This window comes from Pelmatolapia mariae, linkage group LG10_11 (assembly GCF_036321145.2).
Source record: "Pelmatolapia mariae isolate MD_Pm_ZW linkage group LG10_11, Pm_UMD_F_2, whole genome shotgun sequence".
In the NCBI taxonomy this organism is placed as follows: Eukaryota; Metazoa; Chordata; class Actinopteri; order Cichliformes; family Cichlidae; genus Pelmatolapia; species Pelmatolapia mariae.
Window position 1 is genome coordinate 18,651,116 of NC_086236.1, and position 27,028 is coordinate 18,678,143.

The 27,028-nt window shown below is 40.2% G+C and overlaps 1 protein-coding gene across 14 annotated transcripts; it reads left to right on the forward strand.

The window, feature by feature from the left end:
- Positions 1-199: 199 nt before the first annotated feature.
- Positions 200-25,795, forward strand: synj1 (synaptojanin 1). Of its 14 annotated transcripts, XM_063488213.1 has the most exons (36): positions 200-323; positions 1,257-1,417; positions 1,627-1,713; positions 2,530-2,797; positions 2,942-3,167; positions 3,496-3,579; positions 5,399-5,419; positions 7,286-7,347; positions 9,763-9,859; positions 10,580-10,755; positions 11,195-11,276; positions 11,359-11,511; positions 12,694-12,859; positions 13,169-13,192; positions 13,702-13,893; positions 14,571-14,655; positions 15,008-15,148; positions 15,235-15,427; positions 15,510-15,668; positions 16,055-16,211; positions 16,365-16,491; positions 16,659-16,871; positions 16,956-17,034; positions 17,205-17,370; positions 17,488-17,670; positions 18,128-18,256; positions 18,449-18,487; positions 18,705-18,743; positions 18,960-18,998; positions 20,162-20,209; positions 20,900-20,938; positions 21,599-21,651; positions 21,766-21,955; positions 22,419-22,747; positions 23,046-23,069; positions 23,828-23,936. In XM_063488213.1, exons 2-35 carry the CDS (start codon positions 1,294-1,296, stop codon positions 23,064-23,066), a joined length of 4,191 nt encoding a protein of 1,396 aa, XP_063344283.1. In that variant the 5' UTR covers positions 200-323; positions 1,257-1,293; the 3' UTR covers positions 23,067-23,069; positions 23,828-23,936. The 14 variants fall into 14 exon arrangements, with proteins under 14 accessions (XP_063344283.1, XP_063344269.1, XP_063344270.1 ...); XM_063488199.1 differs by lacking the exon at positions 23,046-23,069 and having other exon boundaries at positions 201-323; positions 23,828-25,795; XM_063488200.1 differs by lacking the exon at positions 23,046-23,069 and having other exon boundaries at positions 201-323; positions 12,703-12,859; positions 23,828-25,795.
- The last annotated feature ends 1,233 nt before the right edge of the window (positions 25,796-27,028 follow it).

Consider the following 27,028-nt stretch of genomic DNA (forward strand, 5'->3'; position numbering starts at 1 on the left):
ACGGCAGTGTTCTCTGTTGGACTCATTGGATTAAAGCAGCTGTCAATCATGGGTGGAATTGCTCAAAACATTTCATGGGTTCTTTTTTTAAGTCGGGTAGTTCATAACTGCATATTAACACGAATTTAAAATATTGCACGCTTGCAAAACGTTTAATTTACATACTCCAATGCCTTTCTTGTACTAAGGCATGCGCTTTACGTTTCCTTGGCTATTACGGTAACGTGAGGTAGGCGGACGTTTGCGTCGGAATGTACCATTTTGCCAACACACCGGGAAGGATTTTGTTGTGACAGCGGAGTTACAACCCGGCGGGGGAGACGGTAAGACCAGATAAATTGTGTTACTTCTACATAATTTCTTTAAAAACCGGTCGGTAGTAAGAATTGCAGAAATGTAAATTATGTTTGCGTGCCAATGTTTTACATGGCCGACTTTGTTAAATGTATATAATAGTAACAGTTTATCACCCCGGACGTGCAGATAAGTGCCACCATCAAAATATTGTAGGCTAGCGAATCATAGCTATCCCTATGATTCATCCAGCTAACTTGGCTAACGTTACCAGTTAGCTTTGCAGAGGTTAAAGGCAGCTACTACTACTTTCGTTTTATACTGTCATCTGTCGTTTTACTTGTCGGTCTAGGATTGCACAAAACCTAGCATTTGAGCTACCTCGCTGGTGAACGTTAGCGTTTGTTCTGCCTTTGCATTACGGAGTCGTGACTGTCCAATGGATGGTATTTAAGCCCCCCCGGCCTAACTGTCAAGTACCGTTATCAGTCGCAGTGCTCCTGATACTCGCAATCTTGAGTTACCTGCAATGCTCATTTTTTATATTAGTTAATTATAGGCGTGGGCCTGAGCTGCATCTGCACTTGATCTCACGTTAAGCTTCGGATTTCGCAATGCAAGTTTACCCCCTTTCCGGATTAGGGAATTTAATTATTGCCTAATTATGAGTTTAAATTGAAATTTGAAAAAAATAAATAAAAGAAACCCCGAAATCATTAAATTCACAATAAGAGTGTTGCAAAATTATGGAAAAGTTTATGTCTTTACCTTTGGTTTAGTCTGTTAGCTATACAACTGTAATAACTTTGATCTTGAGCCAGACATCTTTTAAAAAAAAAAGTGATCAGATTTGAGGTCACCTTTCTGATGCTTTCATCGTCATTAAATTGCAGGTGTTTTATGTGAGAATATTTCTTTTCTGATCTATTGTCATTCTTTTTTTAATTTCTCTTGTTTTCCAGGTAATAACATAGGGGGTTTTTCCAGCTTGGATCAATTATGGCCTTCAGCAAGGGATATCGTATTTACCACAAGCTGGACCCACCACCTTACAGTGTCATAGTGGAAACTAGGGCCAGGGAGGAATGCCTCATGTTTGAATCAGCAGCTGTTGCTGTTCTGTGTAAGGCATCTTGTTTGATTATACTATGATAAGATATGATTTACATTCTTTTTAAGCCATTGCACCAAATAAGGAAGCTGTAAAAGCAATGCAACTAAAAGATGTGTATCCCCTATTGTGTAGTGGTGGATGTGATATATTGCTATGATTTTCAAAGGAAGGTGGTGCAATATTTTCCTTAAATTTTGTTGCCATTGTTTGTCTTCTAGCGGCAGCAGAGAAGGATGCTATTAAAAACACATATACCAAGATAGTAGATGCCTATGGAATTCTGGGTGTTCTTCGCCTAAACCTTGGTAAGACGAGAGAATGTGTTTTGCTTGTTGCTCCTAGATGGGTCCATTCCTGATTGACTGTGAACTTGCTCTGATTTTTGTCACCATTGCTGCTTTCTTCTAAGCTGCTTTCTCATGTCCTCCATGTGCCCTTCAAGGCTCTTGTTATCACAACAATAAAAAAGCACTGTAAACGATTAAAGCTGTGATTTGTCTGGCTTGCGATTTTAACCATTTTTTGTCCAGAATTTAATTTTGTAATGTTTCTGTATTTCCTTTCTGAACACTCCAGCACTGCTTCTTCTCCTTCTTTTCTTTATAGTGGATATAAAATACTTTTTTCTGTCATATATATATATAATGTTACAGTTGTGGATGCTCATATTAAAATTGTGTTTTAAATAGTGAGGTCAGATTATCAAGTTCTAAACATTTGATATCCAGGAATTTTTTTTCTACTCTTGCATCTTCATGATGTCAGAAAGAGAGAATATCCTTCATATTGTGATATCAGGCACACAACTCTGGCTGTGAGCATAGCAGCCCCACCCACCTGCTGTTCAGTCTGTTTGTTTGCAAGCCCATCAAATGATAGTTGGCTTAAAGGGAATTTGTCCTTTTAAAGGAGAGTAGCTGAAATGGCTTGCTTCAGATAGTGAATGAACTGAGGAGCTTCACCCACACCCAGTATAAGATAAAGAATTATTTTGAACTTGGAAAGATATCCTAGTAGTGTCAAAGAATAAAAAAAAAAACAATATGAAAACTGGAAATAAGAGAAGGGTGTGTACTAGATATGGTAATTTTTTTTGTTCATATTCACATTTTTTTTCACAGGTGACTCCATGCTCCACAGTCTTGTGGTTGTGACAGGCTGCAGCTCTGTGGGCAAGGTGCAGGATTCAGAAGTTTTCAGGGTCACGCAGACAGACTTCATATCACTGAAGAATGATCCAGGAGATGAGGAACGAATTGCTGAGGTGCGAAAGGTCCTAAACTCAGGACATTTCTACTTTGCCTGGTCTTCCACTGGAGTCAGCATGGACTTGAGTCTTAATGCACATCGCAGGATCATAGAAGACACTACAGATAACCGCTTCTTTTGGTAGGAACTTAAAAGCATTACTGTTCCAATATTATAGATATGCTATAATTTATGGTTTTTCTTATTTTGTGATATGGGGAACTTTTGTGATTTGCAAAACTGCTCTCTGTGTTTACTGTTACATCTGACTTTCTGAATCACTAGGAATCAATCTCTACATCTGCACCTAAAACATTACGGTGTAAACTGTGACGACTGGCTGCTGAGGCTGATGTGTGGGGGTGTGGAGATCAGGACCATCTATGCAGGGCACAAACAAGCCAAGGCATGTATCTTCTCACGCTTAAGCTCTGAGCGTGCCGGCACGCGATTCAATGTCCGAGGAACAAATGATGATGGACAAGTGGCCAACTTTGTGGAAACTGAGCAGGTGAAATCTGTTAAAGTTTTTGGAACCTTATACTTGCTATAAAAAATGACACAGTAAAAAGCTGAGGATCAAACATGTGTTGACAGGTTGTGCTCATGGCCTATAACGACACATAGTCTGTTTTATGATTTCTGCTTTACATTACATTTGCTTCCTGAAAATTCAGCTACAAACCACACGCGAGTATACACCTATGCAGATGGATGTTTTATACAATGTGTGTTTTTTGTTTAGTTTTTTTTCCATCTTACTTATTTTAGGGTTTAATTTATTTTCATAAAATGTTACATTATACACTAAACCAAATTTTTAATCTTGTTTTGAACAGGTTATTTTCCTGGATGACAAAGTCTCATCCTTCATACAGATCCGTGGGTCCATTCCTCTTTTCTGGGAACAGCCAGGAATCCAGGTAATGAAAGCTAAATGTATCCCATATAGGGATGGGTACCGGGTTCTGACACAAACGGTAGTAACCAGACCGAAAAGCAGCTCACATTTCGGTGCTTTATTTCGGTGCTTTTTTTTCCTGAGCCAATTCTAGCCAATCATTTTACGTTTCCGAGGATAGTAGGCGGGCCCAGGTACGTACGTTCTTTTAGAGCAGAGCTGCAGATTAAAAATGCCCAAGGCGAAGCGGTCAGAAGTCTGGCTGTACTTCGCAGCAAAAGATGCAAACTCAGCAGCCTGCAACAAGTGCTTTAAGCTGATACTGTGATACTGTCAAAGGAGGTAACTCCTCGAATCTGATGAAACACCTGGCGACGCATAGCGTTTTTTTTAAAAGCCGAGAAATGCGCCGTGTTTGATAGCTTGCTGCGAGACCTCACGCCGTGTACATCTACTGCGGGTGTGGTGCCTGTTATCGGACCCGGAGTTAGCACCATCCCCCAAGAACCCGAAGAGTAGAGTCCTGGCCCCTAGCCCTGCCAGTGTAGCAGAAATGATGAGGATGATGATGGCAGCAGCAGCCGTTCTTCTCTGCGTGAGTAGCTTAATGTTGTTCGTGTGTAATTCACGTTGAGTAGGCTAACCACATTATTACATTAATGCATGTAAGGTGAACTAGCAAACACCGTCGTAGGCTGTCTTCTTGTTTGATGGCAGATACTCCCTTCACCCTGGCCAAAAAGACTAAAATGACCAAAGAAAAAGTGGGAAACAGCTAAACATGAGAGATTTTTGGACAAAGTTTGTGTTTTTTCCATTGTTTAAGCACCGCTTCCAGCCAAGAGTGATACCATATATGCCCTATAGCTGCAGAAAAGGCTAACATTGTTATCTTTTTACAAAAAACAGCTGAACATGAGAGGTTTTTGGACCAATTTTGTGTTCTCCATTCTTTAAGCACCGGTTTGAGCACCGTTTAAGCACCGGCACCGTTTCAAAAGTACCGGTTTGGCACCAGTATCGGATAAAACCTAAACGATACCCATCCCTAATCCCATACAACTGTTGATTGTGGTTTTCCTATATTAAGCCACACAGTAAAAAAATGAAAGTAGGCCTGATCTTTGTGGTGGTGGGGGGGGGGTGTTTTGTTTTTTTTAAAAGCTGGTCATTATTATCATTGATGCTGTAGTTATAGATGAGGCTCAGTTTGGCTTGCTGGAACAGTGTGCGTGAATTAAAGAACTGATGAAACTGGCGCTGGTCATTTGCAAAACAAGCCAAAAAAAGTTTTACTGTATATAAATGGCTGATGTGTCTGTCTAAGGCAGTGTGAAGAGAATGGAGAGTCTCCTTGTCATTGCAGTGCATATATTTATCACACACTTTTTAACACATTTTGTTGCTGTGTTCAGAAAAAGTCCATTAAGGGTGTTTTGTTGCAACTGAATGAGAATCGGCACCCTAATAGACTGGCTGAGAACCTCCACCTGGTATAACTTTTTTGTTTGTGTTGTTTTTTTGGCTTTGCTGGTGCTGGTGCTGGTGCTTTCAGACTGCAGATAGGTGTTCCCCTGTGCAATGACAAAGGATATCTGTGAAAATCGGGGAATCCCTTGATGGAATTTTCTTCCTATACTCAGTATCTGTACAGAGTAAAAACATTTTTGATATTTTGATCAGGAAGTGGAATCACATATTTAATTTGCATCACAAAGAACACAAGTGGGATTTTCTTCCCTTTATCCTGACATTGCACAGTCTGGAATATTAGATCAGATGTGGGGGAGGTTAATGACAGTGATAGTGTTTGGTAAAGGGCATTCTTCTGTTTTCCTCAGCTCCCAGACATCTTTGGTCAGGTGAGAGAACCTGATCTGAAAACATTCCCGAAGCACTTCCCTTCATTGTGTCCGATGATATTCACCAGGCAACTGGATGAGTATTTAATTTGATAATATGGACAGAGCTTTTCAATTTTGCAGGAGCCCTTAAAAAAAGCTAAGACCAAATTAATCACCTATTCAGTCCACAAAGTCATTGGTTTGGTCAAAACACTGGGTATTGGGCTTGGGGTTGTTTTCAGACAAAACTGTAGTCCTCCTGCTTTGAAGCACTGCCTTAGATCTTCATCCCCACCAGTTGTGGCTTTTAAGCTCTCCTCCCCATACTCTCTAATATCTCCTCAGCAGGTTTTGTACATTTGGTTTATCAATGGTAAAATTTACTGATTTTTTTTTTCTCAGTTAGTGCACATTAGACATAGATATTAATTAGTCTACAAATCATATTTGTAGTGTAGTATTAAGGCTGTAAAACATTAAAGTGATTGGTTGATCCCTCTTAGTTAATTCTAAATAATTTTGAAAATGTTTATTTAATAAGTTACTGCTTTATAGATTAGTAGACAAAATGTGAAAAAACTCTTCCTGTAGTCGGTGACAAAGCTTATTTAGTTAATGTTGCATATTAGAACAGCAGATGCTTTTAAATTCAGAGCAAGTAAGAAAACTGATTTGACCGCAGTTATTCTGCAGGTCTGAGTTGTACAGCTGTAACCTGAATAGTTTCAGATACCATCTCAGGAAGTTATAAAATATGCAAAGCATAGACCTGCTCAGCAGTAGAGAAAGAGAGGAGTGACACATGACAACAGCATGGAGCAAAAATGTTAGCCCTTCCACACATGCCCAGGCCCGGCCACATTGGCGCATAGAAGCAAACAAAGCAGATTAATTCTAAGCTCAACAAACACTGCAGAATAAAGGGAAATATAAGATTCTTAAGGAAGTAAAAACCTTCCACAACACAGTGAAAGTCAGTACTTGGTAATAGACCTCAGTATTATCTCCAGAGAAACTACAGTTTTTTAGACCCAGAAAGCATCCTGAGCCACTAGCTGAAATATGAGGGAGTGTTGTTGTATTTTTCTTGTTTTAACAAGCTGTCACAGACAGTAAGAGAAATATTTGAACAAAGAGAGAATCAACTTTTATTTATACAGGAAGTAAAACTCTGCTGACTAAGAGTCTCTTTTGCAAGAGTGTCCTGGGCCCAGATAGCCAGCCTTAAGCTGCCATGTTATTTGATGGTGGGAGAAACCAGAGAAAACCCATATAAGCAGAGAAAACATGTTAACTCAACACAGCAAGGGCCCTTCCTGGGTTTAAACCCAGGACTACTTGCTATGCTAACCACTGAGCCACCATGCCCAAATGAGAAGAGAAGATGTAAACTCAGAGTGAGGCAGAAATGGGTAGGGAAAACAAAGGAACAAGCAGAGACATGCTCTGCAGAGTCAAGAGACTTCCGTAGTACAGTCACAATGCCAATGTCTTGCAAAGCCTACTCGTGTGGTCATGTTTGCCTATGAGACTGATGATTTACTCAGTATTAGCATACTTTCAAAATGAGAATTAATATGAGAAAAAGAGGTTAAATGTGGGAAAATGCTGATCAATTACAATGTATCATTTATCTGCTGCTCAGTGTCTTTGTTGGAACAAATCTCCCTGTTCTGCACCTATGTTGCTCTTTTCCTAAGCAATTCTCTTTTTGGGCCCTATTAAGAGCTCGTTTCCTCATTTCAAATGTCTACACTTTCTTTCCCAAATCCATTTGTCATCATAAGGTTTTCTGGTAATCTGCAATGTGTTTGTGTTTAGAAAACAGACTTCTTTTTTTGTATCTTTCACCAAAGAAGGACACTGTGACTTGTGTCTCTCCAGGTTGGTTCTCATCGTGTCAAACTCTCAAGGGGATTTGAGGCAAATGCGCCAGCATTTGAAAGGTAATTAAATTGTTTTGTGTGCACAGCTCTTTTTGTGTGCAGCAGTTTCCTGCAGCTTTATCTGGCCTACCACAGATAGCCACTCCTCTGAACCACAGAGGAAATGCTATAATATTCCTGTATATCTCATGTACTCGTCACAGTAGAGAAAAACTATTAAGGTCTGTGAAGAAGACATTAATTGCAGTGTGTCCTCAGAGGTTGGTTTATTAGTAGCCCTTATTTAGCCATCGGCCTTGATAACCTGTAGTTTACATTAATCACAGGCAGTTCATTCAATTTGGAAGTCATTATTTCAATTAATGAGTGTGTGTGTGCCTGTTCTTGACAGCTATCTTTATTTGTGCATCATTAAATACAATCATTTTTGGTTAAATTTAAATATCAAAAAAGTGAAAAATGAAACTGCTCTCAATGTCTTAATGTCCGTCTGCTAAAAATAAATGTTTCTTTATGTACACAAATGTTTTAATAATCATTAAATAAGTTAAGATTTTTCCGAATAAGAACAATTTGACTTTAGTCTTTATAAAATAAAACTTTTTTTTTCTTTTTTCTAGAATTTCGCTGTGAACTGGCTCATTACAGATGTAGGGTTAACAACAGAACAGAGCTGCTAGTTCCTTTGCTTTAAGCTCAGTGCATTGTTGCTGAAGCATACACTCAGGTCATCAAGAAGAAAAATGATGACCCTAATCTGTGGGTTACACCTTGATAGTATGAACTCCATTCTTATCAGCCCACAGCAGCTACCCAACCAGTCTCAAAGTAGCCATGTCATTCACTATGCATTCCAGCAGATATGTCTTACACTGTGAATTCTGTCAGCACTTCTTTGATTTCCAGATCTTTTGGATTCTACACATTTTTTATGAAGCATTTTAATGGAGTTATGAATATGAATGTATATTAGACTTTAAATCATTAGTACTGTGTAACACATTATTTGTTTTTTCCCTCTAAGTAGTTGTCAGGGCTACTAATCTTTCTAATATCTATTCAGCTAAGGGATGATGAGTCATCCTTTGTGATATCTGGTTAGTTTTTGTTTGCAGCCAAGAATGTCATTTCTAAAGCTTTCCTTTTACACATGTATTGTTTTCCATTAATATGACTGCAGTCAAAGCTTTTACATATCACTTTTAATACAGCACATATCTTAACAGTGGTGTTAACAGACAGGCTATAGTAAGATTATAACCCCCTTGTAACGAAATAACCAGAAAGGATTCCAGGCAGGCTTTAAGGTCCTGTGCAGGCTTTTGGTTGACATGGATAGAAATGTCCTTTTTCTGGATTCTACCCGCATTCATTTGTAGAGGAAATCTCATAAGAGGGGCAAGGTAGATTAAAAGGTAGGAACAGGCCTTACAAGTGACAATGGAACAAGAGAGTGCGGCTCAGAACAGCTTTGAACATTTGCTTAAACAGCTTGAGAACATTTGAGCCACATGTGGATATATCTATCTTAAGCTGTGAGGAACATTAACATAAGAGGCCTACAGACAATATTAAGTGTCTTGGAAAGTATTAGGCCACCAGATGCTGCCAGAACAGCACCAACAGTTCTCCATATCTCTCAAATATCACTGGAGGGATTGAACACCATTCATATAAAAGATAATCCGTCTTTTGGTGTTTAGTGGTGATAAAGAGCACTGTCTTTGTCTCCTATAGGTGTTCAGTAGGATTCAGATCTGTCAAGATCTGCAAAGCTATAACAAGTTATTCACATCAGTTTTCAGTCCCAGCCTCAATTTTTCGCTGTGTAAAACAGATTGCGGTGGATTGAGCAGCTAAAAAGTTGGCTTTTCTTCACGTTAGTTTGTTGATCAGGTGCTTTGATGAAGGACTCCCACGAGCTTTTTCTCAATAAAGGCTTTAATAGTGATTAGAGGAACAGTGCTGCTGTTTTGGACACTAGGAACACGTTTTCTTTCACAGTCTCAGTAACGGGTCTGCCTCTTTGCACTTCACGGTGTGCAAAGAGGCTCATCATTGCTGCTACTGTTGTGTTATCAGTGTTGTTGTTAAGAACTGAGGGCTGCGTGAGTTTAATGTTGTCAGACTATTTATTCATACGCTGCCTCTAAATAAGTTTTTATTGCAGGTCCCATTTAAGTTGCAAATGTGGGTGAAGCGCTCGCGTTTGCATCGTTTAACACAACAGTACGCTACAGAGTTGTGTGTTAAGGTTGCTACAGTGACAGAGGACTTTTGATGCAAACTAGGCTGTTGGTGATTAATCATAGATGAGTCGTTTGTATTTGTCTGTCCTAATTATTGTTACAAAGTATGATTTTTTTTTTTTTTTTTTATTTTATTTTTTTTAAACGATATTTGTAAAGGATAAGATAAATCCGCTTAATGTCATTTTTATAAAGTGCTTACTATATCAGATTGTGTGTTTTGCAGACACTTTACTGCACTGAGGCGGTTGTATGGTAAGCAGGTGATAATCAACCTGCTTGGAAGTAAAGAAGGGGAACACATGCTCAGCAAAGCGTTTCAGGTGAGAGGTCAATGCATTGTCTGTTAACAGTGACGTGCTGTAAGATATTTATCTGAGGACGACATTCCAAAATACACTAGCAGTAAGCTATGTGTGTTCAAACAGATTCTCTCTGTTGTGTCCATGTAAGCCCACGCCATAAGGGCAGGGAAAAAAATTTTCAAGTGGGTGGGTACTGCTGCTCAAGAAAGACTACCTCAGTTTCTTACTGTATTTTCTGGTGAATGAGTCAGTAAAGAGCATTATTCATTTGTTTCTATTTTACATATTTGCACACCACAGCATCCTCTATTTTTACCCTTTATCATAAGATCTCAAACCCTGTCTTTTTCTGTGGTCTTGTAGTTGCCCTCAAACCACACAGGAAGTTTACCTAATGAAGTATAAAACCCCATATAGCTGCAAATGCAAAAGATGTTACATGTTTAGCAGCAGCTAGAAATGTTGGGACTTAAGGTGTCATATGTTAGGGTTAATTGCCATAAATGCTGTTGATGTCATCAGTGAGCTGAGTTTGTGTTTAAAATATATAAAATGGTTTCTGACTATGCGACCGGGATGTTCACACATTACTATGACATACTTCAAGAATTCAGGTCAATGATTTGCAATGCAAATTAATTTGCTCTTCAGTTAAGGCCACACACCTTACATGCAAAATAGTTTTGCAATAGATTTGATTTTGAGGAAGTAAGTCATCTACCTGTCTCTCCATTTTAGAGTCACCTGAAAGCATCAGAACATGCTTCAGCAGTGAAAATGGTGAACTTTGACTACCATCAGAATGTGAAAGGTGGAAAGGCAGACAAACTTCACAGTGTCCTCAAGCCCCAGCTCAACAAATTCGTAGAAGAGTGTGGTTTCTTCTACTATTCTGGAGAAACTGGGATATTAAGGTGAGAAATTGGTGCTTGCATGCCTGCGTACCTGATCTCTTACCCCATGAGAAATAGGTTAGGGTCCGGCCCCTATCTGTAACACTGAAGTGGATAAGTGGAAGAGGATGGATTTTTTAAATATATTTCTTGTTACTGTTACAACACAGAATCACTTTTATTTATGCAAAAAAACAAACCCAAAACATTCCCTTGTACCTTTTAATTTTTTTTGTTTTTTGTTACTTGCATCTGATTATTATTTGAGTTGAAGCTTCTGTTCATGATATGTTCACAAGTCATGCAGCAATTTTAGCACTATGTAAACTAATAAGTTAAATGCGTTTAATGATACCCTGTGTAGACAGGTGTTTTATTATGCCATTGTCACCACTGAAAGTTTTAAGTGTACATGATGGGGGGAAAAAAGCTGCAATAACTCTTTATTGTGTGGTTTTAGGACTCAGGGAGGGACTATGAGGACCAACTGCCTGGATTGTTTGGATAGAACCAACAGTGTCCAAGCTTTTTTTGCTCTCGAGGTAAGAGTACTGCTGAGCTTGTCTGCTCCTGTAGTCTTTAAAGAGGATTTTAGTTTGACCCCTGTCACCCTCCTTTCCTCAGATGCTGCCTAAGCAGTTGGAACAAATGGGTTTGACAGAGAAACCACAGCTGGTGGCCAGGTTTCAAGAGGTTTTTAGGACCATGTGGTCTGCTAATGGTGACTCCGTCAGTAAGATCTATGCAGGCACCGGGGCCCTGGATGGCAAGGCCAAGGTACAGACTTTTACTGCAGTAAAAATGCACACGATACGCAGGTTAGCAGTAATTCACAATTGAAGCACTTCAAATAATTTTTCAATTTCCCTCCCAGCAGCCAGATTATGGCCTACCTGATAAAGCGCAGCATATTCCAGCAATCTTTAATTGTTGCTTCTGGATATATGATTATTATTATCATCATCATTATTATTATTATTATTATTATTATTATTATTATTATTAGCAGCATTTTTATTACTACTACTACTACTACATGGGTCACAACTTTTAATATTTAAAGGGTGTGACCTTTTAAATATTAAAAATCTACATTCGATATGTCTGAACTGCAGTCATGTTACTGGATAGACATGCACCGAACCAAAGATGGGTTTATTCTAGTATATAAACAGAGGGGGAAGCATAAAAAGCTGTAATTAAAAATAGGAACGATCCTATCCTATTTGACATGATGAAATTTTAAAATGTTAGTTTTAACTTGGATATTAAAGCATAAATTACAGTTTATAATACAAGTATGGATTTAGTAAGTAATATAAATAATGGGCATGTAGTACCTGCAGTGACAGTTCTGCATGAACAGCTGATCTTCTGTGTGTAGAACTGTGTGCTTCTGTTTCTTAACTCTTGTGTGCTGTCTCTTTCGGCTGTCCTCTGGACCTCTCTACCTGTGTGGTAAGTTAACAAGACAGTTGATGTTTTGTTTTGAGCCGTCGTGGTGAATTATTGATTTCCATGTCTGGGTTAAATGAGGATGGTGATGATGATTGAGGGTTAGTTCAGACCTCTGTTTATTTCATTGTCGTATTGCCATTGAGAGTTCCCTGTCCTAGAAAAACCTGCTGTGGACACTCCATGGAGATCTCATCACTGATTTACATAAATATGAAAAGAAAAAAATGAATGATCATCGGGCACTGTCTGATATCTTCTTGGAACCTGAAAGAATCAGTGTAGATTATCAGTGTCTGTAAATCAAACGGTCTTGCGCATCAATCAGTGACATTTTAAAGTTCTTCTGTCACAATCTGTATTCATTTGATCTCTCTGAAGTGGTCCTCTTTTGTTCTCTTCCATTGCTGGAGCAGAAAGTACAGACTCTTCACACCAAATGAGAGCATTGTTAAAAATTAAGGTGGCTTTATGTAATTGTTTTTTGCACTGTCGTTATTGTAGGCGGGGAAGCTGAAAGATGGAGCTCGTTCTGTGACTCGGACCATCCAGAACAACTTCTTTGACAGTTCAAAGCAGGAGGCTATAGACATCCTGAGGCTAGGCTCCACACTCAACAGTGATTTGGCAGACAAAGCTCGGGCTTTGCTCACCACTTCCAGTCTTTATGGTAAATGCTGGGGGGGGTGGGGGGTGTATCTTGCCTAAAACTTTTGGGTGAATAGTTACATTTTAATGTTCATAATATAATTTTATTTCTCTGCCATTAAGAGAAAATTCTTTGCTTAGATACGTTTTCTGTATGCTCCTGTATGTTATAGCCCTGTTAGCCAAAAGCTACTGTGACACTAAAGTGGGAAGCTTAATATTAACGTTCTTCCGCCCTGACTGACTGCTTTGCCAGTATTAACTGTTACAGCGCTGGTTAACCCACACTTCTTTCCCTTCTCTCCCTCTCTGCTTTCGCACACAATTGTAGTCACTGAGCCTGTCTTACAATCAGGTATAGTAACTGGCAGACTGCTACCAGTGGATGGATCTTTTTCTACCCTGTCATAACCTTGTCCTATAATTTGTTTTACTTTTTATTTTCCATTTGTTTGAAAACCGGTGTTGGTAGTGGTTTAATTGACTATCTGTTGCATATCATCAGGCTTCTTAAACTGTAATTTTAAAAAAGATGTTTTTAATTTTGCATTGAAATGTAACACGCCTTTAAGTGGAATTTTACAGACAGCAGTGAACCATTACCAAGGTTGATTATGTGAACCTTTTGTTGTATTTCAGCACAAGCTCTAATTTGCATCCTTTTCTCCCATGCCCCATGTTTTATGACATTGTTGTGGTCTTCATTCATAGTATATGAATACCACCTTTCCATTGGTTTTGTTGCTTTTGGTTAGCATTTCCCATTCTAGTTTTGTTACCCTGACTGCAGCCGTCCATATATACATAAACTTACTAAACTAACTGTAGAATTACATTTTAATTCAAATCCTTTCCCTTCTGCAGCATCTCCAAGAGTATTGTTGGGAATGTGTCAGAACTACCATAAATACACAAGGCCCAAGCAGATTCGTGTTTGCATCGGTACCTGGAATGTCAATGGGGGTAAACAGTTTCGAAGCATTGCTTTCCGCAACCAGACACTCAACGACTGGCTGCTGGATGCTCCAAAGAATGCAGGACATCCTGAGTTCCAGGGTATGTCAGTGTTTTGGACTTTTTGTATATATAATCTACAGATATATATTTATATATCTTTAGATTTATTAGGTGCATTTATTGGGTAAGAGAAATATTTGGGTGGTTTTTTTTTGTTTGTTTTTTTCCTGACAATTTGCACATTTTTCCCTTAGATGGGAAGAATTCTCATGTCTATACTAAATATGAAAAGTTACTGCTTATATAAGTTCACGAAACTGAGATAGCAATTGGAATGGCAAAATAAGTTTGATGTCACATCTAAATCTGATCATTTAACGTTTATAGAGTACAATAAATTGTAATTAATGCTTCTAGAAAAGGTGGATTGTTATGAATACATTTTCATGCTCCTTTTCTGGTACTTAATGCTTATTGGTATAAATGTTAAGATGCTGATATTTTCTGACTAACTTGTACAGTTATATACTTGCTTGCTGTCCTTTATCAGAACCCTGTAGGTACAGTATAGTTAATCACTTTTGCTGTTCCTACAGTAATTATGCAATACTATGCCAACATACTTTTTATTAGTTAAAATTTAAATAATGCATGTGTAGTTAAAAGACATTTATTGAAATCTATAAACTACCTCCATATTCTTATGATGGAATATATCAAGGTATTAGAATGTTTACACTTATGGACCATTAATTAGATTTTTGTCCTTTTTACAGACAGCAGAACAAACCCTATAGATATCTTTGCCATCGGTTTTGAGGAAATGGTTGAACTGAATGCGGGAAACATTGTCAGTGCCAGGTATGTGTGCAAGATCGTGATCTAAGATTAAAGACCTTTGTCTCGTAGTTATTACAACACTAGAGCTTTTTTTTTTTCCCTTTAAAAAACTGAAGATAAGAAATATAAACTTTAACGATACACTGATTGCTTTAAAAGTGAAAAATAAATAAAGTAGAAAAAAAAGTTGTTTCTATCAATGGCTGTGGATTTACAGTTTTGACCTGAGTTTGCTAAAACTTGCTCAGGTCATTAGACAATGCCAGAACTATGACATGAACTTTGAGGGTTTTCTAACAGTTAGACAGTTAACATGATAATTTTGTTAACTTCTCCATCGGCACTGTAATGCCTCATTTTGTTCCTGTCTCAGTACTACCAACCAGAAGCTGTGGGCAGCTGAGCTCCAAAAAAATATCTCACGGGACCACAAGTATGTGCTGCTTGCCTCAGAGCAGCTGGTGGGAGTGTGTCTTTTTGTTTTCATCCGCCCACAGCATGCACCATTTATCAGGTATAAGCTGCACAGAAACCACATTAGTAGTTATATAATTAGGGGTGTATGGTAGTAGATGTAATCTGATATTCGTTGTGTTCCAGGGATGTAGCTGTTGATACTGTAAAAACTGGAATGGGTGGCGCCACAGGTAATAAGGGAGGTGTGGCAATCCGCCTGTTGTTCCATACCACCAGCATCTGCTTCATCTGCTCCCACTTTGCTGCCGGCCAATCACAGGTCAAAGAGAGGAATGACGACTACAATGAGATCACACGCAGACTCAGCTTCCCCATGGTAATAACCATAACATTATTAAGTCAAGAAAACACCCTGTTGTCTAAGTTAAATGCTTAATAACATCAATCTTACCCTCCAGGGCCGTCTGCTGTATTCACATGATTATGTGTTCTGGTGTGGAGACTTTAACTATCGTATAAGTCTGCCTAATGAGGAAGTAAAAGATCTCATCAAGCAGCAGAACTGGGATGCCTTGACAGCAGGGGACCAGTTGTTGGACCAGAAGAATGCCGGTTTGGTAAAGCCTACAGCACACATGCATAATTATGTTATACTTTACGCATCCACGTTTGAGTGTCTGCTAATTTGTGGGACTGAGCCTGGACATCTGCTACATCGTGAAAACAATGTGATGATACCAGCAGAGCAGTATTTTTCACTGTTTCAATATATATTGCAATATGTCAGATTTACATAAATAATTTATGTTGTGCTTTTCATGATATCAAACTTTTGGTACTCAAAAGTTTGTGTAAAAAAAAAAAAAAAAAGTGAGTGTTCTGTGTTGTAATGTTAATTATATAAAATGACAGTATAGTATAGTCTCTTACTTCATGTAAATGTACTTTGGATTACAAAAATGATCCTGTGATGAAGATATTAATCTAAAAATGTCTTCCACAGGTCTTTCGAGGTTTTATTGAGGGAAAATTAGATTTTGCCCCCACCTATAAGTATGACCTCTTCTCAGAAGACTATGACACCAGTGAGAAGTGCCGCACGCCCGCCTGGACTGACCGTATACTTTGGAAGAGGAGAAAGTGGAACTTTGACAAAACAGGTTAGATGCAAAGTCAGTGTGTATAACCTATCTAAACCAAATTATTTTCCCCTTTTATTACAGATCTCTAAAGCAACACAGGGAAAATAGAAATAGGAGCTCAGAGGATACGCTTGCATTGATATATATTTGTGTTTGTGTATTTTTTTACAGCCGAGGAGATGAATATAGTAGGAGCAGCTTCTTCATCTAGAGATAGTGATGATGATGTAGAACAAACCTGGAGCCCTGGCACTTTAAAGTACTATGGAAGGGCTGAGCTGAAGACCTCAGACCACAGGTAACTCACAGCATGCATAGAAGTGTGAAGGTTTAGATTAAACTTTGTAAAGTTAAACTATCTCATCACATAGATTAGAAACGGCAGTGGTTAAAATGTGGCATTTTTTTGTAAATCAAGTGCCGCTATCATCGGAGTGACCTGCGTTCCCTTGTATCTATCTGTAGGCCTGTGGTGGCAGTGATAGATGTGGACATCCTAGAAGTGGACCCAGAGGCTCGGCATCAAGTCTACAAGGATGTCATTGCCCGGCAGGGGCCTCCAGATGGTACCATTCTGGTGTCACTCTGCTCCTCCGGGCCTGACGACTACTTTGATGATGCACTCATAGACGAGCTGCTGGAAAAGTTTGCTAATTTTGGAGAAGTTATCCTCATTAGGTGAGCCTGACATCCTAATACAAAGAGGCAGGCATATCACCTTCAGATGGTTAGTGTGTATTGACACTGGCCTTGTTTGGGCAGGTTTGTTGAGGAGAAGATGTGGGTGACTTTCTTGGAAGGGTACTCTGCTCTGGCTGCTCTGTCTCTCAGTGCTTCCACTGTAAGTCTTCACGAGTATAAAATTATTCCAAAGCTAAAAGAAAAAAATTGAAAATCTCTATCACTATTAAACTCTCATATAAATGTCTATCAACCCCTTTTTGTCGGTGGCGTATGTGGTAACTACTCTCTTTATTCTGCCTTGTCTGTATCACCTGGTTTACATTTAAGGTCCTTGGCAAGGTGATTGATATCCGTCTGAAGAGTCCAGGCTGGATCAAGAGTCTGGAGGAAGAGATGAGTGTGGAGAGGATTTGTGGAAGCATTCCCACATCTGCCAGCTCCACCCTGCTTGCTGAAGATACAGACATGGGTGATGATGATTACGACATGGAAGGTGAAGAATGGCTGCCAAGCAATCCCAGTCCTTATCCTGAAAAATGTGCACTATAAATGATGGCTGTAGGGCACTGTTTCCAGCTATTAATTCATACCCTCTTGTGTCCTGTACCAGGTGATGTGGACGAGGAGGTTGAGGAGATCCTTCCTCAGCACCTGCAGCCTGGAGCAGGGACTGGCCCTGGATCTTCCCCTCTCCCTTCTCCCAGGAGTAGCCCCTGTCCCTCCCCCACCCATGGAGAACCTGCTGCACCCAGCAGACCTAGCCGTGGAGCACAGCCCTCCCGACCATCACAAGGTAAATACGGCACTTAGTAAAGAAGTGCTTTCATGGCGGTCTGTGTCTGCTGGAATGTAAACTGTAATTTTGTTGTTTGTAATGTGTGGGAGCAGATTGAAGTCCATTGTAACTGAGGAAGGAATATCAGGGAATGTTATATGTGATGATGTAATTTGTGTTTAGTGTTGGCAGATGATGTGTATATTACAGTAAACTACTTGTTTTCTCTTTGAGAGATGTTTAAGTGACATTTTTAAGGTAATCTTTTCTTAAGTCCAAACTAAACAGCTGCTTTGTTAGATCAAGAAATTGTATAAAAACCGTTGGGGAAAATGCACGTTTTCACAATGTCTCTAAACTGGGCAGGAATACATTTTCTCAACCCATTTGGAAATGGTGAAAATTGTCACCTAATCTACTTACTTTTTTTTAAATAAATAAATTTACCTCTTGCATGTATATCTTTTCCTCACAGGGCCTCCTGTTGACTTCCAGCCTGGTGCCCCCACAGCTCAAGGCCTGGAACCCAAACGTCCACCTCCTCCTCGCCCCAACGCCCCCCCTGCCAGACCAGCACCTCCACAACGCCCACCACCACCTTCAGGTAGAGTAAATTCTGGAGTCTTATGCATACATTTCATTGAAGCCTGATTTTTAAGAACAAATAAGCAGGCAACCTTAGAGAAAATAGATGTCACTTTTAAGTGGAAGTTTGTAGATTTGATTGTTCTGACTGGTATTGCATTGTGGAGTTTAATATTTTCACTTTCTCCCACGCTTTGCCTTATTTCTGAAGGAGGCATGAGCCCTCTGCCAGTTAGAAGGCACTCTGGAGGTAAAGTGATTGCTGTGCAGTTAAATGCTTAGGTTGCTTAAGCATTTCATGTAGTAGGCACTGTTTTATATGCCAGCTACACATCGATAAGCAGCTAAAAATGATCATTAATTAGAAGTTTGGATATATTTTTTTTAATTATTCTGCCTGGTTTTGTGACATATAGGCAGATAATAACATTTTCACCTTTTTTCCATGCTTTGCCTGATATCTGAAGGAGGCATGAGCCCTCTGCCAGTTAGAAGGAACTCTGGAGGTAAAGTGATTGCTATGTAGTTAAATGCTTACATTACGTAAGCGTTTGCTTTTAGAAAGTGCTGTTTTCCATTAGAGCTATGCAGAGAAAAATTGTTAAATAAATCTTTAATTTGAAGTTTGGATTTGCAGTTTAATATTTTTCCCCGGTATTGTATGGCATGTAGGCAGATGCTAACATTTTCACTTTCCCGCATGCTTTGCCTTATTTCTAAAGGAGGCATGAGCCCTGAGCCAATTAGAAGGCACTCTGGAGGTAAAGTGATTGCTGTGCAGTTGATGTGTGTAAGCACTGGATGTAGCAGATGCTGTTTTTCATTTGAATTGCACGCAGACAGGAGCAATGAATCTGTGCTGATTTGGGAACATTTAGTCTTGTGTGTGTGTGTGTGTGTGTGTGTGTGTGTGTGTGTGTGTGTGTGTGTGTGTGTGTGTGTGTGTGTGTGCTGTAAAACAAGAATATGCTATGAGATTTCAACACATACCTGAACCTTAATGAATGTACACACATCTGGATGGACTGTGGATTTAGCTGGAGCTTTTCAGCTGGGATGTCATGAAAACTTGAAATGAGATATTTGGATCTGTTTGGTTTACAGGGAGCAGCTACAAGATTAACTGTGTTTATGAAGTTTGTCAGTTGAAATGTGCTGAAGACCACTTAGGTCAAGTTTAAATGTGCATCCTCCCAGTACTCCCCATAGTGTGTGTGTGTGGTTTTTTTATTTGTTTGTTTTTTGTAGTTGATACAAATCAGGGATGTCAAGCTCATTTTACATTGCAGTCCACATACAGCCTATTTAGATCTGATATGGGTCAGACCGGTGAAACCAGTGATTTATGTCAGCATAAAGAAGTTTTATTTTCAACATTTGGTCTCAGTTTTGCTACGTTATAATGAAATGCTGGTGTGGTAAGTGAAAGAAATCTGTCCGTATGACTCTTTGGGCTTAAATTCTAAAAAGTAAATGTGTAACATTACTAATTATAATTTATGTTGATGTGTTGTGAATGGCCATGGTGGAGGTCTTCATCAGTAAGAAAAGCAGTAAAACTTTTTAAAACGCAGTTAAAAGTTCAAAATGTATGACGTCCTTCACATTTTCCAGAGACCAGGTTGGAGTCTTGGCAGGCCAGTTATGGCCCCAAGACCTTATGTTTGATACCCCTGATATAAATTCTTATATAGTCATTAGTTTCTCCCCCTCTGTGAGTCCTGCAGTATTCTTAGTGTTTTAGACATTGGTTACTCTTTCTTGTATTTATTCGATTTCTGAGTAGTATGTAATATACATAGTAGACATTGTCATGATGTTTCAACAACACCAAAACTTAGTAATTTTGGTTTTAATAAATTGGTTATCATGTGTCCTTCTGTACTTTATTTTCAAAACATCGTTTTCCCTCTTTGACTTTAAGACTGTGTCCAGTTTCCCAAACCACGGCTTGGTAGGAGGGGCAGTCAAGGTAACCAGAGAGGAGTTGTTTTTAAATGTCCTGATCCCTGTATTTTTGCGCCCAGTCATCAATGTGAATTAGACTTTTTTATGACATTGATGATTTACAGATGTTTTACTCTGAGTCTTTTTTTTTTTTCTTTAAATCTTGTGTGTGCGTGTTTGAGAAAGAGAGATGTGTTGCAGGTTAGGTTATATTTCTTCCTTCCCATTTAATATTCACTGGCAGTACATGACATCCACCAGAGGTCATTGCGTTCTAGAAATATATTTTACAACTGTATAAAAAGTTGGATAATGAGAATAAATCAGGGGCCATGAGTTCCATACTTTGTTTAAAACCATTTGCACATACTGATGAAAAGGATACCTGACAAGTGTGTCTTTTGTCATTACGGACTAAACAAGTAGTTGTCTGATTGTTGTCGTCAAAACTGGGGAGATGATGTGAGTTGAAGGGAAATCTCTTGGTCTTTGAGGTGGTCTTTAATTCAGTTTGGCTAATCCCTTTTGATTAGTTGGAGGTGGCAGGTGGGTGTTCACAGCATCACAGGCTTCACTGCACTGCTGCATTATTGCCAGCGTATGCTTTTGCTACTGCTTTTTATACCGTACTATCCTTGGGGGCACGTATATCCCATCAGTACTATTCCAGTTTGTGTATAACAAAATGTGGTTTGGTTTCCTTTGTGCTGCAAAGGACAAAAAAGCCCTGCTCTTCCTCGGCCAGATGCTGCAGGTGAGTGCCTGATAGCATGCAAAGCTTCACTGAGCATCCATATACTATTAAAGACAAGGGAGCTTATCTTTGTGTTGTGTTTTACTTGGGTATGTGTTAATACCCTGATACAAAATACGCCTGTCCTGGGCTGGAGGATAGGGTTTGGATTAATAGCCTATTGGTGACCTGACTCATTTGTATGGTGACTCTGGTTAGCTAAATCTCTCTGTTACATTAAGGGTGCGTGTGGTTGGCAGGGGTGACTGTATAGTTAACAGAGTTAGTTAGACAGAGACAGACATCCAAGTGGCGTGAGAAAATGTTTGCACGCTCTGAGAGGAGCTCAAGAAGAGAATAGTGAAAGATGAGGAGTATGCTTTCTCTGTGGTAAGCAGTTGGCTCACAGAACAAGGCCTGCCTCTCTCCCAGACCTCCTGCAGCTCAGGAATGACTGAGTCATCATTAATTATGAAGTCAGCCACAGGGAATTTGGTCTGTCATAGGTTCGGGTCAGTTTGCAGTCTGTTCGAATGATATTTAGTGCCATTTTTACATTTTCTTTAGCTTGAAATTATTAATCTTAAAAGTCCCTGTTCTGTGAATCTCAACCGACAGGGCACACCCTGCATGGTCAGTATTGTTTGGAACAAATTATCTTACACTTTGTTTGTCTCTCAGGTCGAGGGCAGACAGCAGCAGGAGCACCTGGACCAGGAGGTGCTTCCAGACCAGTGAGTTTAATACTTAAGATTTATCATCATTCTTTCTTTTTTTTCTTCTTCTTCTTTTTTTTTGATTTTGCCCGCCTCTAAATTTCTATTCCCTTTTCTTTCTTCACCCTCCAGAATATCCCTCCTCGAGCTGGGGTGATCAGTGTGACACCTCAGTCTCGCCCACCACCTCCATCTCACCCTGGAGCACCAAGGCCCATTCCAGAGGTGCATCCCGGGGCCCCTCGCCCTATTTCAGATACCCACCCTGGAGCCCCACGACCTGTGCCCAGTGCCCAGACCAAACCAGCGGACCTGCCTCTGGGTAAAGAAATACGTTTTCATAGAGGTTAATGAATTATATTATCGATAGTGGGGCATTACTGAGATATTCCAATGTGAAAAATGTCGCCAAAATCATCCTTCAAACTAAAACGGCTTCTGGTGTGTTTAATAAATTGCCATTTTGATTGAAGAACAAGATGAATTGGTGAAATCCAGCTACCACTGTTTGTTTCTGTAAGGATAAAAGGCTTAGAGGGGCAGGTTCCTATTGCGGGCCAGTCAGGACATGTTAGGCTCAAAGGAAGGACAGCTAAAAGAGACAGGAGCTAAAACAGCCCATCTCAGACAGAGGCTACATTTAGAGGTGTTCAAATGGGCAGTTAATTTAATTATACACAGAAAAAAATAAACCTGGAAATTTGATTAATAAGTCTTTTGTTGTGACACAGCAACTTTAAGCCTTAACCGTTTTCTGTTTCCTCACTCTTGCCTCACTTCTTCAGGTCCTCAACCCTCAGGAGCACCTCCTGCAGCTCCACCTGCAGTGAAGGCCCAGGTTTCATCACCCATGCAGCCTCCCATGCAGCCTCAGCTAGCTGCCCCTCCAGCTCAGTCTCAGCTTCCACCTCCAATGCAGCCCACACTTCCAGCTCCTCTCCAGCCACAGCCAGCGCCAGCCCCTAAAGCAGCAGGTCCATCTGCTGCACCTGCTGCTGCCGCCCCTGCCGGGCCTCAGCCGAGTTTAGCCTCTCCTAAACCCCCACCACGTTCCCGCTCCTCTCATGCTCTGCCGCCTGACGCTGCCAAGTCTGAGACTGCCCCAGCTGCACAGGTAGTTGCCAACTTTCTTTTCATTTAATTATTGGAAGTAGTGAACACACACTTACAGTTATTTAATTAGTACAGTGAGATTATTTTTCCAAATTGCTGTTTGGGTTCGCTTTGACAGATTTTGAACTCCTGTTAATTAAATAAGATGTTGTACACCTACTTATGAAACTGATGTGGGTTAAAGACTACAAAAATAGAAAAAGATCTTTTTCTGCTTCCTTTTCTGTCAGATGAGCTGAGTGTTCTTTGTCTTTCTTCCTGCTTTGCTCTTTCTGATACATTTGTCTCTTTTTCACAAGCTGGAGAAGCCCTCAGGGTGAAAGGTACTTGATATTAAACCACCTTTTTGTCTCATCCTCCATAGCACAGTCCTGATGTTAAAACCTTTCATACATTAAACCCAGTAACTTCCCTTTTTCTTATTTTGTAATCGATTTTATCTTTAATGCCAAACCTGAATGTTTTGCTCTCCTATAAGGCCTTGCATATTTTTTGTGTTTGTGTGTTAGGCTCATAAAGCGGAGCGTCATTTGTTTTTACTTCTTTTGTCCGTCAACATATCAAACTATAAAAGATTTGAGTAGGATGGGAAAAAAAGAAAAACAGATGAAAATGTGATGCTTGCTGTTATCCATTTCCTGTCACTTGTCCTTTCATATGGGTTCACTGTGCTGCAGATGTTGAGTGAGCTCATATCCAATGACATAATTTTTTTTGACATTTCCTTTGATTTGTTTTATTGTAACCATTTTTTGTAGATCCTGGTGATGTATGTAGAGTGCGTGCGTGCGTGCGTGTGCGTGCGTGCGTGCGTGTGTGTGTCACACCATTTATGGGTGGGGAAACAAGTTGGAGGGGAAAAAAAGCTTTGGCAGTGTTGTATTATGAATGTCATTCAAGTCTACAAGTGTCTAGTTTGTTTACAAGGAATATCCAAGGGGTCCCTTCAACATTTGTTTCAAAATATATGGTTCATTTGATAGTTAAGTACTCCAGTCATATTAGTGCGTGGTTCATATCTTCACACAGTGCATTTGTTGTAGTCTCTCAGAACCATTTTCTTTGTTTTGTCCTTTCTTAGACAAATGGACTGAATGGGATTCAAGGAGAAGCACAATGGAAGCCCGACCCCTTTGACACACTTACATCTGATTTTTTGTCCTCCTCATCTTCTTGGCACACCACCCAGTCACTGACCAGAGGATCCACCCGACGTACGCCAACTGTCTTTTCCTCCACCACTCTCCCATCATCCTTCTCCCACCAGTCCTCCACTCTAGAAGATTTGCAAGCCTTTGATTCATCCTCCTCTTCTTCACTCTCCACCCCTTCACCATTTGCCTCGACGCTGCTCCCTCCTCCTCCTGTCCCATCTCGCAGTCGCTCTCAGGAGACGCTACGCGCCTCCCCCAACCCTTTCTCAGCTGACCCACTTCCTGCCCGACCCAGCAGCACCAACCCCTTCACTGGCCCACTGGTGCAGCAGCAGCAGCGGCGCCCGCTCACACCTGACTTCACTTTTCAGCTTTCGCCTCCAACAGCAAACCCTCAGAGAACTGTGTCTCTTACTCCACCACTGATACCCACCCCAGCTCAAACAGGAGCTCCTGCAGCTGTACCCACCACCCAACTCCAAAGGACCATGTCTCTGTTTGGACCATCATCCAGTCTTAATCCTGCCCCTGCTTCTTTGCTCCCTCTTGCCCTTAACCCATCTCCTCCTCCCACTTTACCCATGGTGGCACCCTCATCTCTTCCACCTGCCGTCGCGCCTCGACACCAGCCACCTGGCCCAGTAGCAAAGCAAGCTAAGCAATGGGTCACTTTCGATGATGATTTTCCACCTCCAAGCAAAACTTCACAAAACCCAGTCTTTCCTTCCAGTTCCCTCGTGCCCCAAACTCAGATGCAGCCTTCCAGCTCTGTGTTTAATTTAGAACCAGAGTGGTTATCTTCCATGCCTGCAGCAATCCCGACCCTCTCTCCTCCCATCCCAAATAGAACTGCAACCAGTAACCCAAAGCTCCCAGAGGGACCCAGTGGCAACGGCTTATTCCCCAGGGATTCAATGGAAAGATAGAATCACAGTTCATATGTAAAGGGCATATCCAGATATGTATAGATCTATGATAAATGTGTATATGTGTTATGTACAAAAGAGACAGTATTTAAGAAGTATAGACCAATTCCCTTCTGAATTACAGGAAAGGCTTTGTACCTCGAGCAGTACGATGAGAAGAGTATGAGCCCAAAAGTGTGTTGTTGACTTTACGTTCCCGGATATTAACACTTATTTTACTAAGAATCATTCTGATCGTTATTTTTTATTCATGGCAGCAAACATGTGCCTGTGTCTACAGTATGTTAATCAAAGTATATCTATACGCACAAATCATTTGTGTAGTCACTTGTGCAATATCAAAATATTCCTTGGCCGTGCACCACGCTGCATTTGGCTGCAAAGTTTTACCTAAACCTGTGTAACTTTTAAAATTGCACACCACGGTTCATATCCTTCATTTTGAATGAGCTCCTCGCCAGAGTTGATGCTAATCTACTTTTCACAGTATCGTCACAGAAGGTTATGCACTGCAGGTTTACATTTGCCCCGATGTTTGCTGCTGTCCGCAGCAGTTTTCTTTGATTTGCAAATATAGTTAATTGTAAGTTTTATTTCTGTTATTTTGTATGTGAGATAAAAATTGAAGCATTACATGGTATGTTTGCTTTTATCATGAATGTACTTTATTTTGCACTGGAGGTTGTCATCACCTCCTTGCTAAAGCCACAGTGTGGAAAAAGACAGCACGAGTCAGTTAATGTGACTGCTCACCCAGGGAGCCATGCTCTTTAATATCATCTCATCCAGCTGATAGAAATGCATTTTGTTTTCTCTCTGTTCATTCAGGTTTCTTACGCTTAGCTGAACATATTCTGTAGCCCTCTATCAAAACCTATACATAGAAGTTATGTATAAATGTGTGTTTTCAGTATGGAAAATAATTGCTAAGTAAGTGTGTGGGTGGGTGTGTGGGTGTGTGTGTGTGTGTGGGTGGGTGGGTGGGGTGTTGATCATTGTCAGTGGTTTGCATAGAGTAACTGAAATGCACTGCGTGTGCACTCCTGGCTGTTCATAAATGGAGAGCCTGAAGACTGAGTGAGCATAAGAGGGCTTTTTTTTTTTTTACGTTTCTCCCTCCTGTTATTTTGATCCTTCTTGATTCATCCAAAGCATCACACTAAACTATTAAAGAATGTGGTGTGTGTGTGTGTGTGTGTGTGTGTGTGTGTGTGTGTGTGTGTGTACTGTACAAAGATGTGATCTGTGTTCATGGCAGCAAGCACATGCCATGCATCAACAAGAGGGCACTTTTTTTTCCACTTTAGTCTTTGTTTAAAATGCTTCTTAATTCTAATAGAACTTAATCTGAATAATCGTAATGTTACTGTGGTGAGAAGTGATGTGTTTGAAGTGCATAATCGTCTCTTATCGTGTTTGACAGTATTTGTGTTTGGATGTGAGTGCGTGTTACAGACTTAAGAGTGGAATACCGGAACTTTTCCCTTTTGAGTATAAGCGGTGTATTTCCTTACAGGCTCTGCACTAACAGCTACTGTATTCACTTTTTCCTGGCTGCAGCTGTGTATGTATTCCCTCGGCCTGCCAGAGGCTACACACAGACTGTTACGCAGCAATGTTGACAATACAAGACAGGACTGTTTCGGGGGGGGGGGGTTCTCATGCCACTCTCCATCTAAATAAGAATGCCTCTGTACAATTGAGTACTCTGAGTACCATCTTGACTGACTTCATTAGACTGAACTACACACTCTGCTCAGACCCAGATGCGTCAGCAGAACACATTTCCAGTGTGGCCCACATTCCTGACAGAAGTTTGATTTGAGTGTTGGGTGTCAAAATCTCAGCTTTTTCTGATCCACATGTGATATTTATCCCTTAGTTGTTTGAGGGTGTTTTATGACTGAGCCTCACTGATATCGTAACCATTCTTCAGGTGTGTGTGTGTGTGTGTGTGTGTTGTTGTCAGAGGTGATGTGTCAGTATTTTGTCCTGTACTACCTACTTCACTTTTTCACTGCTGTTAGTCAGCGTTAACGTTGACGGTGATGATAAGCAATAGATTTGCAGAAGGATGAGCAACAGGTACCATGCCTCGACACATGCCATTTCCCCCAGCCTTCAGGAATTATGTTGTTTGAAAAGCATTACAGTGGTCCATGAAAGGAACATCAGATTTAAGAACGCTCCACCTAACTAATG